The 26,472-nt window shown below is 33.4% G+C and overlaps 1 protein-coding gene across 1 annotated transcript; it reads right to left on the bottom strand.

Moving 5' to 3' along the window:
* Positions 1–2,424: 2,424 nt before the first annotated feature.
* LOC137646641 (uncharacterized) lies at positions 2,425–6,026 on the bottom strand. The gene is made up of 2 exons (XM_068379746.1): positions 5,799–6,026; positions 2,425–5,326 (listed from the first exon to the last, which is right to left on the bottom strand). The coding sequence occupies exon 2, from the start codon at positions 4,909–4,911 to the stop codon at positions 2,425–2,427; it is 2,487 nt and encodes an 828-aa protein (XP_068235847.1). The 5' UTR covers positions 4,912–5,326; positions 5,799–6,026.
* Positions 6,027–26,472: the final 20,446 nt, after the last annotated feature.

Below are 26,472 nucleotides of genomic sequence, written 5' to 3'. Positions count from 1 at the left end.
CGACATCAACAAGAAACAAAACAAAAAAGGGGACCTCTACTCTCTACGTTCCTCCAGCCTAACCAGGGACTCAGCCGAGTTCAGCTGGTACTGCTAGGGTGCCACAGCCCAACCTCCCACATTTCCACCACAGATGAAGCTTCATAATGCTGACTCCCCTACTGCTGCTACCTCCGCGGTCATCTAAGGCACCGGAGGAAGCAGCAGGGCCTACCGAAATTGCGTCACATTAAATATAGAGACAATAAATGATTCAATTGATAAGGCGATTTAAATGTCACGGGTGATGAAGGCGGATACCTTGCGTGCGATCGATTAGGTAAATGGTTTTAAATTGAAATATCCAGTTCCTTTATTTAAGATTAATTTTAATTATGAAATTAAATACCATTTAATAAGAGACAAATTCTTGACTGGGCCACTTAAATTGGTTCTTGTATCAGCTAGGATCTTCTCTGGATCCGGGTATCAGCTGTCAATTTATCACCACGCAGATTCCAAAATGAGAAAGTTTGTCTTTCGAACCCGTGTCAACGTGATGTTTACATCGCTAATAACTTGAGTGCTTATGAAATCTCATGGCATTTGGATCTTGATTATTATTTATTATTATTATTATTATTGTTATTGTTGTTGTTGTTGTTGTTGTTGTTGTTTTTGTTGTTGTTGTTGTTGTTACCCCCGTCAACAACGTTGGAAGGAGGTGATATTTTACCGCCTGTGTGTGTATTTGTGTGTGTTTTTGTTATTGAACACTTTCCTGGCCACAGTTTTAATTGTAAGAGTAATGAAACTTGCAGGGATTAATTGTAATGTAAAAAACTGGAAATGATTAAATTTCCCATTCACGTGATCAGCCATAAGTTTGGACATCGTTGTCACAAGGACTTCAAGCTTGGTTCATATGAGCAGAAAAAATGACTTAGGACAAACGACCGTGTTATAACAAAATATTTATTTGTAATACAGAAACTAACATCTGTAGATTTTAAATAATCTTGACAAATTTATTATATATAGTTGGTTGTCAGTTGATGCTAGTTCACTTGGAGTAGCGATTGCTTCTGGTAAAGCAAACCTAGAAGCATTGGCAGATGTACTCCTGTCCCAAGCTTTCCACTCCACCTTGAGCCAGACCTAAAAGATAGGTAAATCTTTAACCACTCAATTCAAATTGAAAACCAGAATTTGTATAGAATTGTTTAAATGAAAATATGAATATAATTTTTTGACTACACTAAAATTGTTTACAATATATAAAGGTAAATCAAAAAGTTTAATTCACCTCCAAAACTAATATAAATTTAATATTAATTCCCAGAATTGCAAATCAAAAGCCAACCATTTCAATATTTTGACCTAATTAACAAATGAAATATATGCGATGAGGGCATCACTTAAGAATATACGTTAAAAGGCCGAATTTCAATTAACAAGCAATTTAAGGTCGACAATTGATAATTTTAATTAGAGTAGCCTATAAACAAACCTAGTTTCAAGAGCGATTTTCAATTACTGAGTTCAAGGCTTTATTTATTTTTTGACTTGAGGATGATAAAAGTCACTAAGAAATGCCACTACTATTGTGCCAATCAATACAATGACCCACCTTATAATGACTTCATAGGATGAAAAAGAGCATGGGTATGATGATTCCATAGCCTTTGCTGTTGGTCGCCTCCACATTCATCAGACGAGGTGTAGAGTTAATTTAGTTCTTCATGGTATTCGTAGCACTAAACAAAATGAGTCCCATCGTCGTAGAGTAATTTAGAAAATTTCCAGCACTACGACGACAAATATAAATCGTTGAAATATCCCAAGGTAAGGTGAGGTGAACGAGAGTAATCACTCCTTGACGGTTGGTGTTGGACTGGTTTTCCCTTCCAATAGTGACTTCGAAGTTACTTCGTAGAGTTGTTTGGCTCGGAATATTCAGAAAATTAGGTAGTTAGTAGTTATCTTTAACTCCTATTTACTTTGGTTTGCACAATGAAGGCTGAGGTCAGTTAATTAGCACAATTTTATTTACAGTGATATAGGAAAAATAAAGCCTCAAACATTAATTGAACAAACCTGAATTAAATTAGAATAACAAATTGAAAGAAACAAATTCAAAGAAATTCCTAAGTAAACTACGGAGATAATTACCCATTCCAAGGAATGTTTCTCCAAGTAAGGTAATTACCGATCATAAAGAAAATTTCTCAATCACCCAAAATATCCATAAACTTTTAACAAAATATTATAGGAATATATATTTAAATATATATTTTATACACTCCGAGGGGAGGGATTGAATTTTCATCTGAAAAGTCAATGGAACATTAATTTAAAACAAAATAAACTTAATTAATAATATATACAGATTAAATATCTTCCTATGAAACAGTGAAACAATTTCCTTAAGTTTTAGCCATGCTGTCAATGGTCACTTGACATTAAAGGAATCAGGCTTGTCACATGACGCTTGACAAATCTTCGACTTTTACCTAGCATTAATTTAGCCCCAGTAACTTCGTAAATATTCTTGGTCAGCTCTTTAACAATTCCTATGGGGTAATCAATGGCTTTAGTCATATTCTCCTTAATGATGCCTAATATTTCCCGAGTCTTAAAGGTGTCATTTACCAAGGCTAACTTATCAGGTAATTTTTCTAATTTAGAAGTAAGGGTTTTCAACACTGATTTGGCTAAATTGTAGTTGCGGCCTAGTAGATGACTAACTTTCGGGTTCCATAACAGTGGCATACACAATCTTCCATCAGCAGTCCTATGGGTTTCTTCTAAAGCATACTCTATAAGCCTGTCATTCAGTTCTACATTATCTTCATGATATTGACCTCTGTCTTCCCCAACATAATATTTACAAGAGAGTTCTAAGCATTCATTTGTAGCCCTATTCAACTCAGATTCTATTATCTGACCATCATCATCAAACAACTCATATGTATTAGAAGTCTCCAATTCATTTAAATATGAAGATTCTACTGAAACTTTTTCTTTCGTCCCTGTTGGAAGTACATTTACAGCTTTTAACATATGTTGCACATTCGACTTCATGGAAGAACAAGGCTTCAAGAATCTTAAATTGCTCTTTAATTTATTTATGTCTCCCTTCAATAATATACCCAAGCATGTATCAGAATAAATGGAGTCATTGGATTTCCCAAATACTATATCCTTTTCAGGGATACAATGCAAGGACTCTGATCCTAATATAAATTTAATATTGTCTATCCTATCTGTAGAATTTAACAATCCCTGATCTGCTAGCTTGTATCCCTTTGAAACAAACCCACTGACTACTTCATTTAACCCAGGTAACTGCAATGAAACATCAATTGAGGGAAGACAAAATGCATATACAATGTAACTATTGCTACCAATTGGCAACTCAATTTCAACTTGTTTAGTCTTATAACTCTTAGAGGAATTAATACCATTAATGGTTAAAGAAACTCCATTATTTACAACTTTCAAATTTAAATCTTGAGCCAAATTTTCTTCAATGTAATTTGCTTGACATCCAGTGTCTTTAAGGACCCTGAGATTGGTACCTTTAATTGAAATATTAAAAGTTGGCAAAATTGTATATCCCTCAACCTCACAATTTAAAACTTCAGTTATAGCAGCAACACTACTGCTTGAACTACCAACAACATCTCCATTACCACTCTCAGAGTTTCTAACTCTATCTGTACTGTTACTGGCTTTACATTTTTTCTTTTCGGAATTTAGATTTTCTTTAATACTGGTAGCACCTTTTTCATCGGGACACAAAAATGACATATGCCAGCCTTTGCAGCTTTTACATTTGGAATTAAATCTGAATCTGCATTCTGATAATATATGACTTGGATAGCCACACTTTGAGCAAGCACCCAGTTCCTCCAATTTTGTTCTTTTATCTTTGCTAGAAACAAAGTTAGGACATTTACTCAAAAAATGACTTGGATCTTTGCCTAATCTACTACAAATGCTGCATTTACCTACTTTAGAGTCAAAAGAAACCTTGGCAGCAAAGCTAGTAGTGTCAGACTTATGTTTCTCTACTTTCTTAAATTTTTTACCTTGTAAATATCTCTCACTAGCATCAAAGAAATTATCCCTAATCTCTGCAAGAGATGGCCTAATTTTGTTAGTTATGGCAGTCATATGACACTTGAATTTCTCATTTAAACCATTCCAGAAGAAAAACTGAAGAAACATGTCAACATCAATATTTAAGGTCTTAACGCTTGCTACTAAATTGCTTACTTTCCCAATATATTCAAAAGGATCATCGTCATCTGAAAGTTTTATTGAAGATATTTGCTTTATGGTATTAAAAATTTGAACTTCTCTTGAGCCTAAAGCCTTCTCTAGCAAAGCTTTTGCATCAGCATAACTCTGACTTTGAACATCCAAAGTGTTAATTAATGTAAGAGCTCTTCCCTTTACCTGCTGTTTTAACAACAATAACTTATCATATTCTGGGAACTTAAACTTTGAAAGGGTTTGTTCAAATTCTACAAAAAACTTCCCAAGATCTTCGCCTTCAGTACTATTGAAGGTTGGTAAAGGAGCATGAGGACTCTTTAACAAGGACTGATGTGACTGAATATCTATAGGCAGATGCCGAACCTGAGGTAAATTTTGTAAAGTAGAGATGCTCTCTTGAATTTTAGTTTTGTACTGCTCACATGCATCAAGCTCAACTTCCAAAGCAGCTTCATCACAGTCAGTAGAAAACTTTGAAGTTTGTATTTTAGAATCTAAGTCAGATAATTTCGTGAAATGCTCTTCAAGCCTCAGTTTCAGTGTAGAACGTTCAATATCACTATATGATGAAAACTGATCCTTCTTATTGTAAATTTCAGTAACGGACTTTCTAACATATTTTCGTGATTTAATCAATAACTCTGTCATCTTGATACCAGTTTCAGTAAGAATATAAAACCTAATAAAGTCAAAACGGCAATGGAAATATACGTAATCTTAAAATTTAACCAAGGAAATATAAATGATAAATTACACCTCGTCTGACTAGCTTGGAAGCGAACCAGCAGCAACTCTTAACAACCAACATCCTCAATCCTGTCACGGTCGCCATGAGCAGAAAAAATGACTTAGGACAAACGACCGTGTTATAACAAAATATTTATTTGTAATACAGAAACTAACATCTGTAGATTTTAAATAATCTTGACAAATTTATTATATATAGTTGGTTGTCAGTTGATGCTAGTTCACTTGGAGTAGCGATTGCTTCTGGTAAAGCAAACCTAGAAGCATTGGCAGATGTACTCCTGTCCCAAGCTTTCCACTCCACCTTGAGCCAGACCTAAAAGATAGGTAAATCTTTAACCACTCAATTCAAATTGAAAACCAGAATTTGTATAGAATTGTTTAAATGAAAATATGAATATAATTTTTTGACTACACTAAAATTGTTTACAATATATAAAGGTAAATCAAAAAGTTTAATTCACCTCCAAAACTAATATAAATTTAATATTAATTCCCAGAATTGCAAATCAAAAGCCAACCATTTCAATATTTTGACCTAATTAACAAATGAAATATATGCGATGAGGGCATCACTTAAGAATATACGTTAAAAGGCCGAATTTCAATTAACAAGCAATTTAAGGTCGACAATTGATAATTTTAATTAGAGTAGCCTATAAACAAACCTAGTTTCAAGAGCGATTTTCAATTACTGAGTTCAAGGCTTTATTTATTTTTTGACTTGAGGATGATAAAAGTCACTAAGAAATGCCACTACTATTGTGCCAATCAATACAATGACCCACCTTATAATGACTTCATAGGATGAAAAAGAGCATGGGTATGATGATTCCATAGCCTTTGCTGTTGGTCGCCTCCACATTCATCAGACGAGGTGTAGAGTTAATTTAGTTCTTCATGGTATTCGTAGCACTAAACAAAATGAGTCCCATCGTCGTAGAGTAATTTAGAAAATTTCCAGCACTACGACGACAAATATAAATCGTTGAAATATCCCAAGGTAAGGTGAGGTGAACGAGAGTAATCACTCCTTGACGGTTGGTGTTGGACTGGTTTTCCCTTCCAATAGTGACTTCGAAGTTACTTCGTAGAGTTGTTTGGCTCGGAATATTCAGAAAATTAGGTAGTTAGTAGTTATCTTTAACTCCTATTTACTTTGGTTTGCACAATGAAGGCTGAGGTCAGTTAATTAGCACAATTTTATTTACAGTGATATAGGAAAAATAAAGCCTCAAACATTAATTGAACAAACCTGAATTAAATTAGAATAACAAATTGAAAGAAACAAATTCAAAGAAATTCCTAAGTAAACTACGGAGATAATTACCCATTCCAAGGAATGTTTCTCCAAGTAAGGTAATTACCGATCATAAAGAAAATTTCTCAATCACCCAAAATATCCATAAACTTTTAACAAAATATTATAGGAATATATATTTAAATATATATTTTATACATCATATTTGAGTGTAATGAAAATTTACGCCAATTATTACATGTTAAGGTCAAAGGTCAAGGTCGAGAAATGAGGTTTGCACTCTACTAAAGTGCTTCTCTAGTTATTATTATTATTATTATTATTATTATTATTATTATTATTATTATTATTATTATTATTATAATATTTTACCCCCTGTTTGTTTGTTTGTTAATGTAATGAAATTTCCAGGGATTAATTGTTATGTAAAAAGCTGGAGATGATTAAATTTTGGAAGGTGAATGTCAAAGGTCAAGGGAGCGCTTAAGAAAAATTTCCCATTCACGTGATCAGCCATAAGTTTGGACATCGTTGTCAAAGAGACTTAAAACTTGGTTCATATTGAGTGTATGAAAATCCACGCCAATTATTACATGTTAAGGTCAAAGATCAAAGTCGAGCAAAAGGTCGAGAAATAAGGTGCTGCGGGGGAGGTGTGCGCTCTACTAAGTGCTCCTCTAGTTGTTATTATTATTATTATTATTATTATTATTATTATTATTATTATTATTATTACCTCCGCAACGAAGTTGAAAGGAGGATATATTTTACCCTCTGTTTGTTTGTTTGTTAATGTAATGAAATTTCCAGGGATTAATTGTTATGTAAAAAGCTGGAAATAATTAAATTTGGTAAGGTGAATGTCAAAGGTCAAGGGAGCGCTTAAGAAAAATTTCCCATTCACGTGATCAGACATAAGTTTGGACATCGTTGTCACAGAGACTTCAAACTTGGTGCATATTTGAGTACTTAAAAATCCACGCCAATTATTACATGTTAAGGTCAAAGGTCAAGGTCGAGCAAAAGGTCGAGAAATAAGCTGCCGCGGTGGAGGTCTGCGCTCTACTAAGTGCCCCTCTAGTTGTTATTATTATTATTATTATTATTATTATTATTATTATTATTAGGTCTGCGCTCTACTGAGGGCCCCTCTTGTTGTTATTATTATTATTATTATTATTATTATTATTATTATTGTTATTATTATTATTATTATTATTATTATTATTATGATTGTTGTTAGGTCTGCACTCTACTGAGGGCCCCTCTAGTTATTATTATTATTATTATTATTATTATTATTATTATTATTAGGTAACAGAGTAATCGTTGAAGATTGTAACGTCAAAATTCAGGTCACGTCAATAAAAAATATAACGCCAACAGAAAAGAGAATATTATTGAATCGTACCAGAATGACGGGAGCGTAAATCTTGCAACTCCAGTTGCCTTTAACTTCTTGTGCAAGCAAAGTTGAGACAGGTGACAGTTTCAGTCGGTGTCATAAATTCTTAACTTGACTTTTAAACGAAGGAGTCGAGCCCTGTAGGGCCCTTCAGTTGGGCCCCATGATCCGAACTAGTTTATGCTGAATTGGAATGAGACCATTGCATTAAACAAAGAAGATATTTGTGTGGTTTTATATATACCCTTTATATGAATATATATATAACTAACACTCGTGATTTTAATCAATGTAAGTATCAACCACACCGGCATTTAATACCAAATTGTACCTTGGGAATATATATCCACTGGAATTCCTTCATGATAATAAATATATACGGCAACTTGTCATAAACTTATGTCTCTCTTGATAGCTCAGTTGGTAGGGTCCTTACAGGCATGGTTTCGGCTGAGAGGCAAGGGTTCGAATCTCTGCCAAGCCAGAAGTTATTGTCATAAAGGAATTTCAGTGGATATATATTATCAAGGTAGATAACAGTATTAAATGCCATTGTGGTTGATATTTACACCCTTTATATATATATATATATATATATATATATATATATATATATATGATTATATATATACTGTATATATATATATATATATATATATATATATATATATATATGATTATATATATACTGTGTATATATATATATATATATATATGAATATGTGCATATGTATATACTGTATATGTATTTATGTGTATATTTATCATAGTTACGAAAGGAAAAATGTAAAGTCTTCTCACCTTTAATTTCATGGATATAATACGTATTTTATGCTCATCACGTGACAGCTTTCGTGATTTCTCCACACATATGCACAATATATACTGTGGTTTTATATATATATATATATATATATATATATATATATATATATATATATATATATGTTTGTGTGTGTGTTTGTGTATGTGTGTATATATATATATGTATATATATATATATATGTATATATATATATATATATATATATATATATATATATATATATATATATAAAAGCGCGTGCGTGTGTCTATGCATGTATGTATGTATGTATGTATGTATGTACATACGTATAACTATACAAGTGAATTCTGTATGCAGACCCAAGTAACTGGATACTCAAGTCCTTCAGACTTGGATCTGTATCTGAATTTATTTTAGAAGTAACTCTACTCTGTCATTCAAATAATTTTGTTCCGTCATTCTATTTAGCATTTATATACAAACGCAAATAACAAATATCTTGATATTCATTCCTTTTGCTTTTCCTATCTGCATTACTTTTTAGTCCATTGAGTAAATGAAGATTTTCATTGCATTCTTCGAGAACTTGTAAATCAACGATTTTTTTTGTATTATTTGTTAAATTGAATGTAAGGGAAAATGTATTAGTTTTCATTTCGCTTTTATGACTCCCTTTATTTCTCTTTTTTTTCTCACGTCAGTTTTCAGCCGTTTGTCTCTTCATTTTTTTCCAGACGAGGGTAGCTGTTCCCCCTTCGAAGCAAATATTAATTCGTTCAGAACAAAAGTTAGTAAGAAGGGGAGTTGTTACTCTTTTCCCTTTTTTTCCACCCTTTTCTCACTTTTTCTTCCCCTAACTTCTATTTTACTTGACCTCATATATTCTCGGTATTTCTTGGTTTCATTGTAAAAAAATAAATATATACGAGAGAAAATTCCTTGTTTTGCTACAGGGGTTGGAAAGTTCATGTTCTAATTAGTTGAAATTAAACATTCTTGTTTTTGTTAGTACATTTTTACAGAAACCATAGTTTGTTCAGATAACTTGCGAAGCAAATGGTTTCACTCTTGTAAATAGACATTATTTTATAAAGTCGGTAAAACAGTTAAGATATATATTAATCTTTGAAAATGTAGGATAGATGAGTTGAAAGGTATTACCTTTTGGACATCAAGAGGCGAAGAGGATTAGTGCGGAATAGATACGCAAAAATACTCTTAAGTAAAGCTAAAATCGAACGCAAATCGGAGAAAAATCAACATAATAACACGAAAAACATAAGTCAGCTTTTCCGGTTAAATTTAGAGAATTATTTGCTAGGGATAATTCGTGGAAGAAGATTTTGATCAGATAAAGCTGATTACGCAAGAAATAATATCACGCCCAAAGACTTAGTAATTATCAGATAAAATCAGATCCTAAAATTTTGCAATGAACATGAAACCGGTTTGGCAAGAAATTCGAAATCAAAGTTGAATTAGAATATTTTCAAATAACGTTTTCCAAATATTTTCGACAACGATTTTTACTCATATTCATAAACTCGAAATGTGGGAGGGAATAAATTAATTCTATTTCCCCTCAAGGGTTCGGGTGAGGGTTAGGAAGAGCAGTAGACAAGCACCCGTCCAGTTAATTTGCAACAGGAAGAATCAAACTTTAACATGATTTTAACGCAACAAACTAAAGGATCTTTCTCTTACTCTCTCAATTAAAATGATTTTTTTTTTAATTCATATTACATTATTGTCGTTACCTTGATCCCAAGTAAAAATGCAATTCCTATCTGTCAATACAGGAAAGGCATCTACTTACCATATTTCTGTTTCATGGTCGCTTTGCAGTTCAAGTTATATTATTTTAATGTTATTGATAAACTAATTTTAGAGCCGTCACCAATAGAATTTCCTATACAAGTAACTGAATTCAAAGATACTCTGAATTTTCAATCATTTCTTTTGACTTCTCATAAATTCATCAAAGCCATCATTCTCCTAACCCCGCTCATTTTCCCTCATTCCTTACCTTAATTTTAGAGCCGTCATCAATAGAATTTCCTATACAAATAATTGAATTCAAAGATACTCGGAATTTTCAATCATTTCTTTTGACTTCTCATAAATTCATCAACGCCATCATTTTCCTAACCCTGTTCATTTTCCCTCATTCCTTACCTTAATTTTAGAGCCGTCATCAATAGAATTTCCTATACAAGTAATTGAATTCAAAGATACTCTGAATTTTCAATCATTTCTTTTGACTTCTCATAAATTCATCAACGCCATCATTCTCCTAACCCTGTTCATTTTCCCTCATTCCTTACCTTAATTTTAGAGCCGTCATCAATAGAATTTCCTCTACCAGTAACTGAATTCAAAGATACTCTGAATTTTCAATCATTTCTTTTGACTTCTCATAAATTCATCAACACCCTCATTCTCCTAACCCTGCTCATTTTCCCTCATTCCTTACCTTAATTTTAGAGCCGTCATCAATAGAATTTCCTCTACCAGTAACTGAATTCAAAGATACTCTGAATTTTCAATCATTTCTTTTGACTTCTCATAAATTCATCAACGCCATCATTCTCCTAACCCTGCTCATTTTCCCTCATTCCTTACCTTAATTTTAGAGCCGTCATCAATAGAATTTCCTATACAAGTAACTGAATTCAAAGATACTCTGAATTTTCAATCATTTCTTTTGACTTCTCATAAATTCATCAACGCCATCATTCTTCTAACCCCGCTCATTTTCCCTCATTCCTTACCTTAATTTTCCCTCATTCCTTACCTTAATTTTCCCTCATTCCTTACCTTAATTTTCCCTCATTCCTTACCTTAATTTTCCCTCATTCCTTACCTTAATTTTCCCTCATTCCTTACCTTAATTTTCCCTCATTCCTTACCTTAATTTTCCCTCATTCCTTACCTTAATTTTCCCTCATTCCTTACCTTAATTTTCCATCGTTTCTCTTCTTAATTATCCCTCAACGCATCGCTTCTTAATTTCATTATTCCCAGAGTTGTTACGCGTTAACTTCCCCGTCATATTCTGGACTAACTTCCTCCTCTTCTCTCACAACTTCCTCCTCTTCCCTTAATCAAACTAATGATTTTTGCTTCAGAAAGAGCTTGTCTTCCAAGTTTGTTCGTTAATTTCCATGTATATGCCGGGTGAAGTTCTGTTACTTAAATTGATGATATAGGGTAATATATGTGTGTGTATATATATATATATATATATATATATATATATATATATATATATATATATATATATATGTACATATATATATATATATATATATATATATATATGTACATATATATATCTTTATGTATATATATATATATATATATACTTACATATATATATATATATATATATATATATATATATGTGTGTGTGTGTGTGTGTGTACATATATATCTTTATATATATATATATATATATATATATATATATATATATATATATATATACACACACTGTGTATATATGTATTATCGTTATTGTTTTGATTATTATTATTATTATTATTATTATTATTATTATTATTACTATCCAAGATACAACTTTAGTTGAATTAGCTGGATGTTTAACGGGGAAAGCAGGCCAGTGTGGAAAGGAAGAGAAGTGACCAATAAAGTAGGTATAAAAAGTAAAAAAAAAAAAAAAAAAAAATTTAAAATCAGTAACAACGTTAAATATATCATTCATATATACACTGTGAAGCGAGACTTATGTCAAGTTTTCCACCAAAATCACATTAACCCCAAGTTTGACCTTCCTAAGTTTCACCTATTCAGTTGCCAAATTAGGATGGTCATTCCACAATCTGGTCACAGATATATTAAACCTTTTAGAATACGTGCAGTATTGAGCTTTATGATGGAGAAGGCAAGACCACGTAAATGATAGTACGGTCGGGGAAGATCTGAATGTGAAGAATGGTCGGAAATATGAAAAATCTTATGCAGCATTCATGTAAAACTCATTAAATGACGGTGCCAGAGATTAATATCCAGATCAGGAATAAGTAATTTAATAGACCGCGAGTTTTTGTCCAACAAATAAAGACGCGAGTCAGCAGCTGAAGACCAGACAGAAGAACAGTATTTAAAACATGGCAGAAAGAAAGAATTATAACATTATTTCAGGATAGATTCATCGCCTAAATCTTAAATCACTTTCTTAATAAGCCCTTTTTTGTGCAATGGAAGAAGAAACAGGCAGCACATGTTGCTAAAATGTAAATTTGCAATCAAGAATCACACTCAGAATTTAAAGGAGCTTAAATTGTTAAAGAAACATTGTTAATACAAAGATCTGGATATTAAGGAGCCACCGTCCTTGACCTACTTACAATCATAGTTTGGTTTATGTTAGGGTTGAACTTCAGCCCGCATAATTTACGCCATGCACTAATTTTAGCTAGATCTCTGATAAGGAATTCAGTAACCACAGGTCTATATTCAGTAGATGGAATTAATACAAAGAGAGTAGCATTTTCTGTATATGCAGCAAGCTTTCTTTTTTTACTCTGCTAAACCCCATACCATGCACATATAGTAATGGACGAGAACAGTACCTTGAGGAACACCAGATATTACATTTCTGTTTTTGACGACTCAATAATGCTGCTAAGAAAACACCCACTTAAACACATCTGTTTAGTTTTAAGATAAAGTACTCATGATTAACACTGTCAAAGGTAACACTAAAATCAAGGCCAATCATGCGAACGTCCTGACCACAAACAAGGGATTTATGTACAGCATTGGAAATTGTAAGAAGAGCATCACATGCTCCAAGGCCTTTGCAGAAATCAAATGCGACCTTGTGAACAGATTATTACCTTCAGCATATCTATTCAGCTGTTTTGCCAAAAGTTTTTTCAGAAACTTTAGATAAAATGGGAGTTATGGAAATTAGCAGTGATCAGGAGAGCTAGATATACCAGAAACACATTAACTTATTAGTGTAACTACTAATTTTCCAACAAGTGCAAAAAGAACCTTTTCTTGCTAACTTGTAAAAAATAATAGGCAAATTAGATCTAAAAGTCAGCTGTCTTTATTTAAAACAAAGGAAAAGTACAAAAAGCATGATAATCCAGTAAACCTTTTAATTTCTTGGGACTAAAAAGATAAGCTAGTTCGTTTAGTTTCAAGAAAACTGGAATGAGGAAGATCGAGTTTGTCATTACTGAGATTGACAAACACATTTTCGCAATCTAGGAAGCATTGAGCTTGATTTTGTCCAATATTTCCATATAGAAAAAATCTTAAAAACAACAATAGGTGTTAGCATACTTGTTAACAAACTTGGCAGTAATAATAACAAAAACAATTTGTACTTAATTATATACAGAGAAAGTATGAATGAAACCCCTCAGACTAAAAGACAAAATATTGAATAAAATTGGTTACATGGCAGAGCCAAGACACCATTCAAGGCTTAATACCTTCCAGGATCAGATACGGATAAGGCAAGATCTTAATAAACCACTAGTCACCCGTGGCTTATCCATTAAGCAGATCCGGGTGCTCCGAATTCTTAAAATAGACCGGTATGAAATCGGGACAAAAGGCTATGAACAAAATTTCGGACCGGTATAGTAACCGGGGAAAAAACTTTTCATAAATTAACTGACATGTTAAAATAATTCCATAAAAAGTGAAGAAGCAGTTATATACCTTAGAAATGGTGCTAAAGGAGCATTTCACTGGGCGGCACAGCTCGAAGCCCAGAAAGAAACATTAGGAAAAGAAAACTGTTATAATAGTGTGTCTAGGTGTCCCCTCAAGCAAGAGAACTCTTGCCCAAACAGAGGCTATGCCATTATCCAAGACTAAGAATACTGGTGTGATTTCGGGGTGTCCTAGTAGTGCTGCTTACCATAGCTAAAGAGTCTCTTCTACTCATACCAAGTGGAAAGTAGGTACTGAACTAGTAGGATTAATACTCTTCAAGGTACTGAACTAGGGGATTAATACTCTTCAAGGTACTGAACTAGGGGATTGATACTCTTCAAGGTACTGAACTAGGGGATGAATACTCTTCAAGGTACTGAACTAGGGGATGAATACTCTTCAAGGTACTGAACTAGGGGATTAATACTCTTCAAGGTACTGAACTAGGAGGATTAATACTCTTCAAGGTACTGAACTAGGGGATGAATACTCTTCAAGGTACTGAACTAGGGGATTAATACTCTTCAAGGTACTGAACTAGGAGGATTAATACTCTTCAAGGTACTGAACTAGGGGATGAATACTCTTCAAGGTACTGAACTAGGGGATTAATACTCTTCAAGGTACTGAACTAGGGGATTAATACTCTTCAAGGTACTGAACTAGGGGATGAGTACTCTTCAAGGTACTGAACTAGGAGGATTAATACTCTTCAAGGTACTGAACTAGGGGATGAATACTCTTCAAGGTACTGAACTAGGAGGATTAATACTCTTCAAGGTACTGAACTAGGGGATGAATACTCTTCAAGGTACTGAACTAGGGGATGAATACTCTTCAAGGTACTGAACTAGGGGATTAATACTCTTCAAGGTACTGAACTAGGGGATGAATACTCTTCAAGGTACTGAACTAGGGGGATTAATACTCTTCAAGGTACTGAACTAGGGGATTAATACTCTTCAAGGTACTGAACTAGGGGATGAATACTCTTCAAGGTACTGAACTAGGAGGATTAATACTCTTCAAGGTACTGAACTAGGGGATTAATACTCTTCAAGGTACTGAACAACTACGGAAGTTAATCACTTGGATGAAGAAGAATGGTGTGGGTTGTTTGATGTGTATGAGGGAATAAAATATGTAAAAACTAGGTATGACTATTCACTGTGTTTATATAGGCAAAGGAAGTATGAGACGTAACTAGACAGGGATCCAACGTTGCACCTTTCTGGGTTGTTAGTGATAGTATAACAACAGATGGGTGGTGCCTTGGCCAACCTATTGACTACAATTTTATATATATATATATATATATATATATATATATATATATATATATATATATATATATATATATATATATATATATATATGTATATATACAGTATATATATATATATATATATATATATATATATATATATATATATACATATATATATATATATATACATATACATATATATATATATATATATATATATATATATATATATATATTATAAATAAATAATTATCAGCCATTCCTTGTCCACTGCAGAACAAAGTCCTCAGACATGTCCTTCCACATGTGTCTGTTTATGGTCTTTCTGTGCCAGTCCACGCCAGCAAACTTCCTTAGTTCGTCAATCCATCGTCTTCTCTTCCTCTGCTTGTTACAATCTCTAGGGAACCCATTCTGATATATTCTGAAATACAATCCACCACCACTTAGTCTTCATAAATTTCAGTTTCCATTTTCTGCTCAAGAAATCCATTTCATGAATCCCTTTTATTGATTCAGACTATTCACCTTCTACCTATGTTCATCATCTTTTTTTATTTTACGATTTGCATCTCTATTTCCATTTCTGTTTAGCTTCATTAAGAATATAAATTCAGTAAAACTTTAAGCTGAAGAAATTAGATGGTTAGAAATCCCTTTGATATTTTTGACTATTTAATTTCTTTTCTTAGCAAATTATCACTTACTTCCGTAAACCTACAAAGAATTTTATCTCGGCAGAGGATGGCATTTCTTCTAGGCTATGGGCTCTAGGTCCTTGCAAGGATAATTCTTTTTAAATGTGACGGGGAGAGCAACCTTTCTTTTTATTTTTTAATGGAAGATGTTGGTGGTTTTTTTACTCGAATTTAGCTAACTTTAAAATGATTAACCTGGGTATTTTAGCTAGAAATTTGTACTGTTTATAGTTTGAGACGGTTAAGGAAAGAGAGAAAATGCATAACATGCAGTTGAAATGTAAAATTATGTTCTATGATATAAATAATTCTCAGGTTAGAAAAATAACGCAGAAACGATAAAGCTTCTCAGATTCTGAAGCTGCCATTTGTAATTATTGTAAATGCAATGCAATACCACTTGAGCTCGTAATATATTTTTGATGTGTTCCATGTAATAATTATAGACGTCATGACTACCTCCTTTTTGGATTCCAGTGAACTTTGAAAAAAAAATTTATGGAAAAATTTAATATTGAATTGAATGTGTTTTTATTAGTTCCATGGAGAATAATCTAATTAAAAAAAAGGAGTTTCGACATATGGATTATGAAAGTACCATTCAATTATTGTGATATCAGAATTAGATTCATCCAGGTATTACTGCGAAGCAGTAGGACCCGAATATGCTACTTCCTCTTTAATGCAAAGTAATACATATCTCCAAGGTTTTTACATTCTCCAGTTTAGACACCAGAGGAAAATTCCAAGACTTAGAGATTCTCTGAATGAAAAAGATGAAATTTTAGTGTAAATCTCTGCTGATGTTGGGAAAAGAAGTGAAGAAATGCTTTAAGCAAAGACAGGTCGAGATGAAAAAGGAAATCAGTCCCTGGAGGACGAATGAAGTCAAAAACCTTTCTCTGTTTAAAGAACGTGATCATGAGTTGGTCGGTTAGATATTTCTTTTTCATCAGCTTGAATTCTTTATTTTTGTCAGTCTGTTGGAATCTCCATATTTCTTTCATCGAAATTGGCATCTAAAAAGCAATATTGTTTATTTTTCGACTTGCCAGATTTTTTTTAATCCGATTCCTGAAAAACACGGTCAATTTTTAAGAATTGTATGCTTCCTTTTGAAGAAACTGTTAGTTGTTCTGTTTCCCTTAAAAAAACTGTTTGTTATTTTGTTTACCTAATAAACTGTTAGTTGTTCTGTTTCCCTTAAAAAACTGTTAGTTATTTTGTTAACCTAAAAAACTGTTAGTTCTGTTTCCCTTAAAAACTGTTAGTTATTTTGTTAACCTAAAAAACTGTTAGTTATTCTGTTTCCCTAAAAAACTGTTAGTTATTTTGTTTACCTAAAAAACTGTTAGTTGTTCTGTTTCCCTTAAAAACTGTTAGTTATTTTGTTAACCTAAAAAACTGTTAGTGGTTCTGTATCCCTAAAAAACTGTTAATTGTTGTTTCATTCTGGAGAAAATTGCTAATTATGCTGCCTCTTTCTTGAGAACTCCAAAACCATTCTTCTATATTCAAGTGATTAATCTCTGTACTTTTCTTGTTCTGTGGCTACTTTTCACTTCGTAAAGATAGAAGAGACTCTAGTTATGGCAAATAGCTCTTCTAGGAGAAAGAAACTCCAAAAACAAACCATTAATATCTATTCTTGGGTAGTGTAGTAGCCTCTGTAGTCATGGTCTTTCACTGCCTTGGATTGGAATTCCCTTGCTTGGGGGTAGGCTACACTCATTCTGTACTAGTGTATGTGATCCATCAAATACGACAGCTAAATATTTTGATCAATTTGCACACACACACACACACACACACACACACCACTTCCACCAGGGTATAACGACTCCTCTCTCCTTACCAAAGGGGCGGGAAGAGCTGAGAGTGATCAGTGTTTGAGATATATATATATATATATATATATATATATATATATATATATATATATATATATAATATATATATATATATATATATATATATATATATATATATAGAGAGAGAGAGAGAGAGAGAGAGAGAGAGAGAGAGAGAGAGAGAGACCTGGTTTTTATTACATAGAGGAGATGTTTCCATATTTCTTTTCCTCACTGGGCTATTTTCCCCCTTGAAGCCCTTGGGCTTATATCATCATGCTTTTCAAACTAGGGTTGTAGCTTAACTAATAATAATAATAATAATAATAATAATAATAATAATAATAATAATAATAATAACTGTTCTGCTTTCCTCTGGAAGAGACTGGTAATAGTTCTGCTTACCTCTTAAGGAATCAGTTGATGGATCTGCTTACATCTTATGGCACACTTAACGGAGCTGTTATATTCTTGAGACTCCTGTTAGCTGCTGTTTTCCTCCTGAGGAAACAGTGTATATTCCTTTTGGATTAAACCTTTTCCAGTTAAAATCGACGGAAAATACTAATTAGACAATTAGTTGTAGGATGAGATTTCTCCCTGCGAGTTCTTGTCTAAAAGGTTTACTGTAAATATAGAATTATGATTAAATGGGGGCTCAATAAGGACCAATCAAGATAATGCAGTGGAAACTGTTATCCTAATTTTCAAGATTATAAATTATAACCATGAATGTTTTCTATTATGTTCCTAGGTGAATATTAAGCTTACTGTTTATACAACTTCACAGTATTTTCTCTCTCTCTCTCTCTCTCTCTCTCTCTCTCTCTCTCTCTCTCTCTCTCAGCCAGTCTTTAACTGGCCTCTAATAGTTTTCTGTCCCGGTTTTTTAATGCGAATAAAGGTTTAAACAGTGAAGGTTTTTTAAAAGAATTCTTGTCCCGAATGTTTCGTAATTTTGCGCTTATATCGTCAAACTAATCGCCGCTAATTGCAAATAAGATTGGCAACACCAAAGTATAAACAATTTAATGTAGCTCTCCTCTAACCTTTAATCTAAGGAGACAAACCTACATAGAATCTCTATCTCTCTCTCTCTCTCTCTCTCTCTCTCTCTCTCTCTCTCTCTCTGAAATACATGCACTAGAATTTCTAAATTTATAAGAACAGTGTTTGACAAGTTCCCCTACGCTGTTGTGTCGGGTACAGCAACAATGTCTCACCGAGAGCGAAACTGTAATTCTGTTTTCAAATCTACATCGGGAGCTGTATAAGACGCAGCCGTTGAATGTCACAATCAATTTCGGAATAAGACAGAGGAATAACCGGGAACAGATCATCGATAGTGAGTCCGTTTGTTGTCTAACACTTGTGCCATTCCTCTTGCAGGAGTGTCCCGGATGTAGGTCACGGCTTTTGACATGAACTTGAAAGCCACGGTCTGATATCGTTCCAGAGTGATATTCGCATGCTACCCTACACTAGTTAACTATTATTATTTGAAAGATCACGAAGAAATTAAATTGTGCTCCCTTTAGATAGTTGTACAATAAAGTAATACCACGTGGCACTCTCAGATTGAATAGAGGCCTTTTATTTACAATTCTGAGCATCAGCAACAGGAACAATGTCTGGAAGATATTCAATAGTTTTATTGAGAAGGAATTGAATGACTTCTAGTAACATTGTGACCCCCACACCCAAAAAGGGGACTTGCTAACACGTCAAAGATTACCTCAGTTTTTTTTTTCTTTCTTTTCCTTTTCAGAATCACCTATGAAGCAATGACTCGATTTTTAGGAAAAGAGGGCAACAAATTATTATTATTATTATTATTATTATTATTATTATTATTATTATTACTTGCCAAGCTACAACCCTAGTTGGAAAAGCAGGATGCCATAAGCCTAGGGGCTCCAACTGAGAAAATAGTCCAGTGAGGAAAAGAAACAGGGAAGGATCAAATATTTTAATGCTATATGCCCAGGGGCTCCAACTGGGAAAATAGCCCAGTGAGGAAAGGAAACAAGGAAAAATTAAATATCTTAAGAAAAGTAACATTTTAGTGAATATTTCCTATTTAAACTTTAAAGACTTAAACAAAACAAGAAAAAGAGAAATAAGATAGAATAGTGTGCCCGAGTGTACCCTCAAGCATGGAACGGTCCATATATGGATAAGGGACATTTAATGGGAGGTATTTAGATTGCTGAACCTTGGTTGAGGTTTGCTGACACCTCACGTTCATCTCGTAATTGTTTTCATCTTGAATTCGCCACAACTACAACTACAACAACAACAACAACAACAAAAGGATTCTTGTTCTGCTATCTGTCAGACATTTTCTTTTTCAACTTCCAGCTTTGCTTTTAAGCTTCGTTTATATTAATTCATTTTACGGTATATTAAACCCTTGATTTTATCTTGAAATTGCTTTTACTTGAAATGTTTGTTTTAACAGTGTCCGTTAATAGTGCAGTTTACAGTTTCGAAACACAAACTAGGCCTACCCTTCATCATTAATCACCTTGTACTGTCATTTTTACATTGTCATAACAGCACGTCAATTATTTTTGTAGGAAGACAAACTTTTCATTATAAATATCAAGTGAAAAGAATTGGAAAATAACATGAGGATATGTACATTTATATATATATATATATATAGATAGATAGATAGATAGATAGATAGATAGATAGATATATTTATATATATATATGTATATATATATATATATATATATACATATATATATGCATATATATATATGCATATACATATAAATATATATGTATGTGTGTATATATATATATATATATGAGAGAGAGAGAGAGAGAGAGAGAGAGAGAGAGAGAGAGACCCTACGATATCCATTAAGCCAACTAAAGCAAGGATAAATGACCCTAATCAAGAGACAACTGCAACAAAAACTTTTAAACCCCACGAAATGTAATTGGTAATCTCTCTCTCTCTCTCTCTCTCTCTCTCTCTCTCTCTCTCTCCACTTTATCTTTATTCAACCTGCAAGGAGTTTACTAGTAATGACCGTTCATGGTTAATTCGGCGATGCCATTCAGTGGTTCAATGTTAGGCTATTATTGTTATTATTAGTATTATTATTATTAGTAGTGGTATTATTATTATTATTATTATTAGTAGTAGTAGTAGTATTAGTAGTAGTAGTAGTATTATTATTATTATTATTATTATTAGTAGTAGTAGTAGTAGTAGTAGTATTATTATTATTATTATTATTATTAGTAGTAGTAGTAGTAGTAGTAGTAGTAGTATTAGTAGTATTATTATTATTATTATTAGTAGTAGTATTATTATTATTATTAGTAGTAGTAGTAGTAGTAGTAGTAGTAGTAGTATTATTATTATTAGTAGTAGTAGTAGTAGTAGTAGTAGTAGTATTTTTAGTAAGTATTATTATTATTATTAGTAGTAGTAGTAGTAGTAGTGCTATTATTATTATTATTAGTAGTAGTAGTAGTAGTAGTAGTGCTATTATTATTAGAAGTAGTAGTAGTAGTATTATATTATTATTATTATTATTATTATTATTATTGTTAATTGCTAAGCTACACCCCTAGTTGGAAAAGCAGGATGCTATAAGCCCAGGGCCCCAACAGGGAAAATAGCCCAGTGAGGAAAGGAAAAAAGGAAAAATAAAATATTTTAAGAACAGTAACAACATTGAAATAAATTTTTCCTATATAACCTATAAAAGCTTGAGCAAAACAAGAGGAAGAAAAATTAAGAGAGAATAGTGTGCTCGAGTGTAACCTCAAGCAAGAGAACTCTAACCCAAGTTGTCAATATTCTTTATTCCATAAGTAGAAGTAATGCAGTCACGCCTGAAAGTCCCTGTCACGATTTTAATCAAAGAATGAGAAATGAACCATCATTTTTGCATTTTTGAAGGAGAGAGAGAGAGAGAGAGAGAGAGAGAGAGAGATTTTAATCAAAGAATAAGAAATGAACCATCATTTTTGCATTTTTGAAGGAGAGAGAGAGAGAGAGAGAGAGAGAGAGAGAGATTTTAATCAAAGAATAAGAAATGAACCATCATTTTTGCATTTTTGAAGGAGAGAGAGAGAGAGAGAGAGAGAGAGAGAGAGATTTTAATCAAAGAATAAGAAATGAACCATCATTTTTGCATTTTTGAAGGAGAGAGAGAGAGAGAGAGAGAGAGAGAGATTTTAATCAAAGAATGAGAAATGAACCATCATTTTTGCATTTTTGAAGGAGAGAGAGAGAGAGAGAGAGAGAGAGAGAGATTTTAATCAAAGAATGAGAAATGAACCATCATTTTTGAAGGAGAGAGAGAGAGAGAGAGAGAGAGAGAGAGAGAGAGATTTTAATCAAAGAATAAGAAATGAACCATCATTTTTGCATTTTTGAAGGAGAGAGAGAGAGAGAGAGAGAGAGAGAGAGAGAGATTTTAATCAAAGAATGAGAAATGAACCATCATTTTTTGCATTTTTGAAGGAGAGAGAGAGAGAGAGAGAGAGAGAGAGAGAGAGAGATTTTAATCAAAGAATGAGAAATGAACCATCATTTTTGCATTTTTGAAGGAGAGAGAGAGAGAGAGAGAGAGAGAGAGAGAGAATTTTAATCAAAGAATGAGAAATGAACCATCATTTTTGCATTTTTGAAGGGGAGAGAGAGAGAGAGAGAGAGAGAGAGAGAGAGAATAAATGCCTCTATTCGCTATTTCGCAACAGCTCATATTAAATTAACGACGGCCTTAATGATTCAAAAGTCAAGCAGAGAGAGAGAGAGAGAGAGAGAGAGAGAGAGAGAGAGAGTAAAACTGAAGAGAAACTGTTTTATCCAGTGCGGAAGTAAGTTCTGTTTAGTCAAGTCGTTCCTAGAAATTTTTTCGACCTTCGTTTGCATACTTCAAAATTTGCTTTCAGAGCGACGCGAGGAAAAAAAAAAAGTGAAATGCAAATAGTTTGAATGTCATGATGAAGAAAAATCTTGGCTCATTCTCTAATAAATTTATAAGAATATATATATACTGTACAGGGGCGGCTATGCTTTGAATGCTGCTCTTATAATTGCTATTTTTTTTGCTCTTTTATTTTAATATTTAGTTTGCTGAGGGAATGAATAAAAAGTTGGTATTACTAAAATCTTTGAGTATTTTTTTTTTCAAGATTCGTTCGTTTAATGTTTTTAATGTTTTCAATAGGTTGCATTTATGAATAGAATAACGTAATGAAGTTTAACACTCCCATTGCGAGCTGAGAATTATTTTATGAATAATTGTTCGTTATACATTATATATATATATATATATATATGTGTGTGTGTATATATATATATATATATACACACATATATATATATATATGTGTGTGTGTGTGTGTGTGTCTGTGTGTGTCTGTGTGGGTGTTAGGGCAATTCGTCCCTGGTGAATTTGTCGTTGCCCAATTTGTCCCCCACAATTCATCGTTGCTCGATTTGTCCCCAAGTCAATTCGTCGTTGAGCAATTTGTCCCCAAGTTAAAATACACTAGGTTGTTTAACTGTTTTATTTTAATTTCAGAGAAAGGAAAAAAACAAAGTTGTTGATGAAGAGAATTTTATATATATATATATATATATATATATATATCAAGAATAAGGAGAGTGCAGATAGACTGAAGACCTACTGGAGGTGTGAAATCGTGCATGCAAGGCCAGACTTCATACTGATGAAAACTATATAGAGATTAAAAAGGTTGGTATCCACAATCACACTTCAACAGCCGCAGAGGTAAATGCGAAGACTGTGGTCTTAAATATTAAAGCAAAGTCAATTTCATCTCGTGATGCACCTCGCTCAATCATTGCTGGTGAAGTTGAAAAGTTAAACGAATGTGCTTTATTACAAATTCCTCGGTTGGAACAACTCAGTAAGAATATCAGACGTTGGAGGCAAGCAGATTTTAATTATCCCGCAACCCCACAAACAAATGTTGGGTTCTCCATTCCAAGTGAATACTCTTGCTTAGACACTAATGAAATTTTTAAAAGTATGATAGTGGAATCGAAGATTCAAGCATAATATTGATATTTGCAAGTGATGAAGCACTGAGACATTTAAAAGTGTACAAGACTTGGACGGCAGACGGAACATTCTAAAAACTGCCGTTAGACAATTCTTTTTCAAGGAGAAAAGTTTTAAAAAGTAATTTTGAACTAAAATTGTCATTAGACAATTTCTTTTTTGAGGAAGTAAAAAGGGTCCAGTATGTAAGACCAAAAAAAAAAAAGTGTCGAGAATGCGAAAATAAATCATTGAACTCGACGATTTGCCCAACGACGAATTGACTTGGGGACAAATTGAGCAACGACGAATTGCCGTCGACGAATTGACCGGACATCGTGTGTGTGTGTGTGTGTGTGCGCGCGCGTGTGTGTGTGTGGTATTACTTTTATATCAACGTATATATTCAGAAAAATAGAAGAAAATCGATAGATATAACGTCGCACATCGCATTTATCAATTTCCAGCAAATTCTGTGCCTCTTAAGTATCACCCAACAAGTACCCTATACCAGAAGTACCCTGTCATTTCAGTACTTTAATCAAGTCTATTATACAATTCCTGTTTAAAGGCCGACTACTTTCCTTAAGAAACATCAACCCAGTTACGCCACTCTCTGATCTCGCCATTCATTTTTAATAAAGTGAAAAGTCCGCTTTGAAGTATAGCGGTGTCTTGGAGTAGAGTTCTCTTGCTTGAGGGTACACTCGGGCACAGTATTCTATCTAATTTCTCTTCTTGTTTTTTAAATTCTTTATAGTTTATATAGGAAATATTTATTTTAATGTTGCTACTGTTCTTGAAACATTTTATATTTCCTTGTTTCCTTTTCTCACTGGGCTATTTTCCCTGTTGGGGCCCCTGGGCTTATAGCATTCTGCCTTTGCAACTAGGGTTGTAGCGTAGCAAGTAATAATAATAATGATGATAATAATAATAATAATAATAGTAATATCGCGTCTGTCGCATCTCACCGGATAGCAATTACGAAGAGGGAACGGTGACCCAAAATGTCACTGCTTTGATGTAGGCCTACTGTACGTTAGTGTGTGTTTAGTCGTCGGTTCTCCTTTGATGCTCCTCTGTTATTAGTTCGTTCGGTACTCCTACGTTTTGTACGTTCTTTATACGTCGTTCTTTCGTTCCTAGCCGTTAGTGTTCGCTAGCCAGTCCGTTATTTGTCCGTTCCTCTGCGTTCCATGTCCATTTATTCTCCGTTACATTGCAATCCCCGAGATGCAACCGCTATAATTTTCCCAACTGAAATGACCGGATCTGATGAATTTTTTTCGCTCGTTATCTGTCCGTCCGTGCAGTCTGGCGAGATGTGACAGGACCTTAATGTAGATTCAGGACCAATACAAAGTAGTCCTGGGTAGAATATAGAAATTGAAATCCTTGCGGGAATTAATCGTCTTAGCCTAATTTGTCATGAGAGATGTTTGTTAGGTGACACTCATCAAACTGTTTCGATACATCTCTAAATTTCCTTATTGTGTCCGGCATTTAAAAATCGATGTTTAGTTGTGTAATGTCTCATAGTTTAAAGGTTTAAAGGCTGCTCATGAATGGCAGAGGCAAGGGACAGTAACATTGCCTTATCGAGTAGGACAATGTCCTATAGACTGACAGTATATATAAAAGATCAGCGCCCAAGCCCCCTCTCCACCCAAGCTAGGACCAAGGAGGGCTAGGCAATGGCTGCTGGTGACTAAGCGGATAGACCTATAGGCTCCCTCAACCCCCCCCATCCTTAGCTCACAAGGATGGTGAGGTTGCAGGGACCAAAGAAACTAACGAGTTTTAGCGGAACTCGAACCCCAGTCTGGCGTTCACCAATCAGGGACGTTACCACATCGGCCACCACAACCCTCTTGTCCTAAAAAACAAGAAATGACAAAGGGGAATGTATCGGTTGGTCTTTCCATTTTTAAACCGTCAGAGTTTTTCATGTGCCATCAAAAAAAGAACAAGATGCATAAATATTTCTCTAACAATATCAATAAACTAAAAGGAGCAGCTCATGAACTGAAGAGATGATTGTTTTATCTCCTTTGAAACGGCGTCAATGACCTTGGATGTCAGGATGCCTGAAAACCTTAAATCAATCAATCTCCTTTGAAATCATCAAAGGCTATTAAAGCTTAAAAAAAACTATCAATTATATCAAAACAAGAAAGAATCGAAAACGAGAATTACAGCCTTCCTAGCATGGAAAAATAAATTCTTAAATCAGATTGAAACAGATCATAAATTCAGCTAATAGTTCGGTATCGATTAACCTTTATATACTGTCATCTTTCTCAGAAACTGAAATGTCAAATCCATTATTTTTAGTTGAAATCCCCTGTCAGAAATAGGAAGGAAAGATAATTAATGTGTCTTTCTGAATGTTCGATTCTAACATGAGGAGAAGATCCAATGTAAAATGACAGCTCATGGCGATGGAT

Source organism: Palaemon carinicauda, chromosome 9, assembly GCF_036898095.1.
Source record: "Palaemon carinicauda isolate YSFRI2023 chromosome 9, ASM3689809v2, whole genome shotgun sequence".
NCBI classification, from domain to species: Eukaryota; Metazoa; Arthropoda; class Malacostraca; order Decapoda; family Palaemonidae; genus Palaemon; species Palaemon carinicauda.
This window is presented reverse-complemented; position numbering and strand designations above follow the sequence as displayed.

Excerpts from the sequence above, each read along its gene's own strand:
- LOC137646641 (XM_068379746.1), bottom strand. The coding sequence starts at position 4,911 with ATGACAGAGTTATTGATTAAATCACGAAAATATGTTAGAAAGTCCGTT.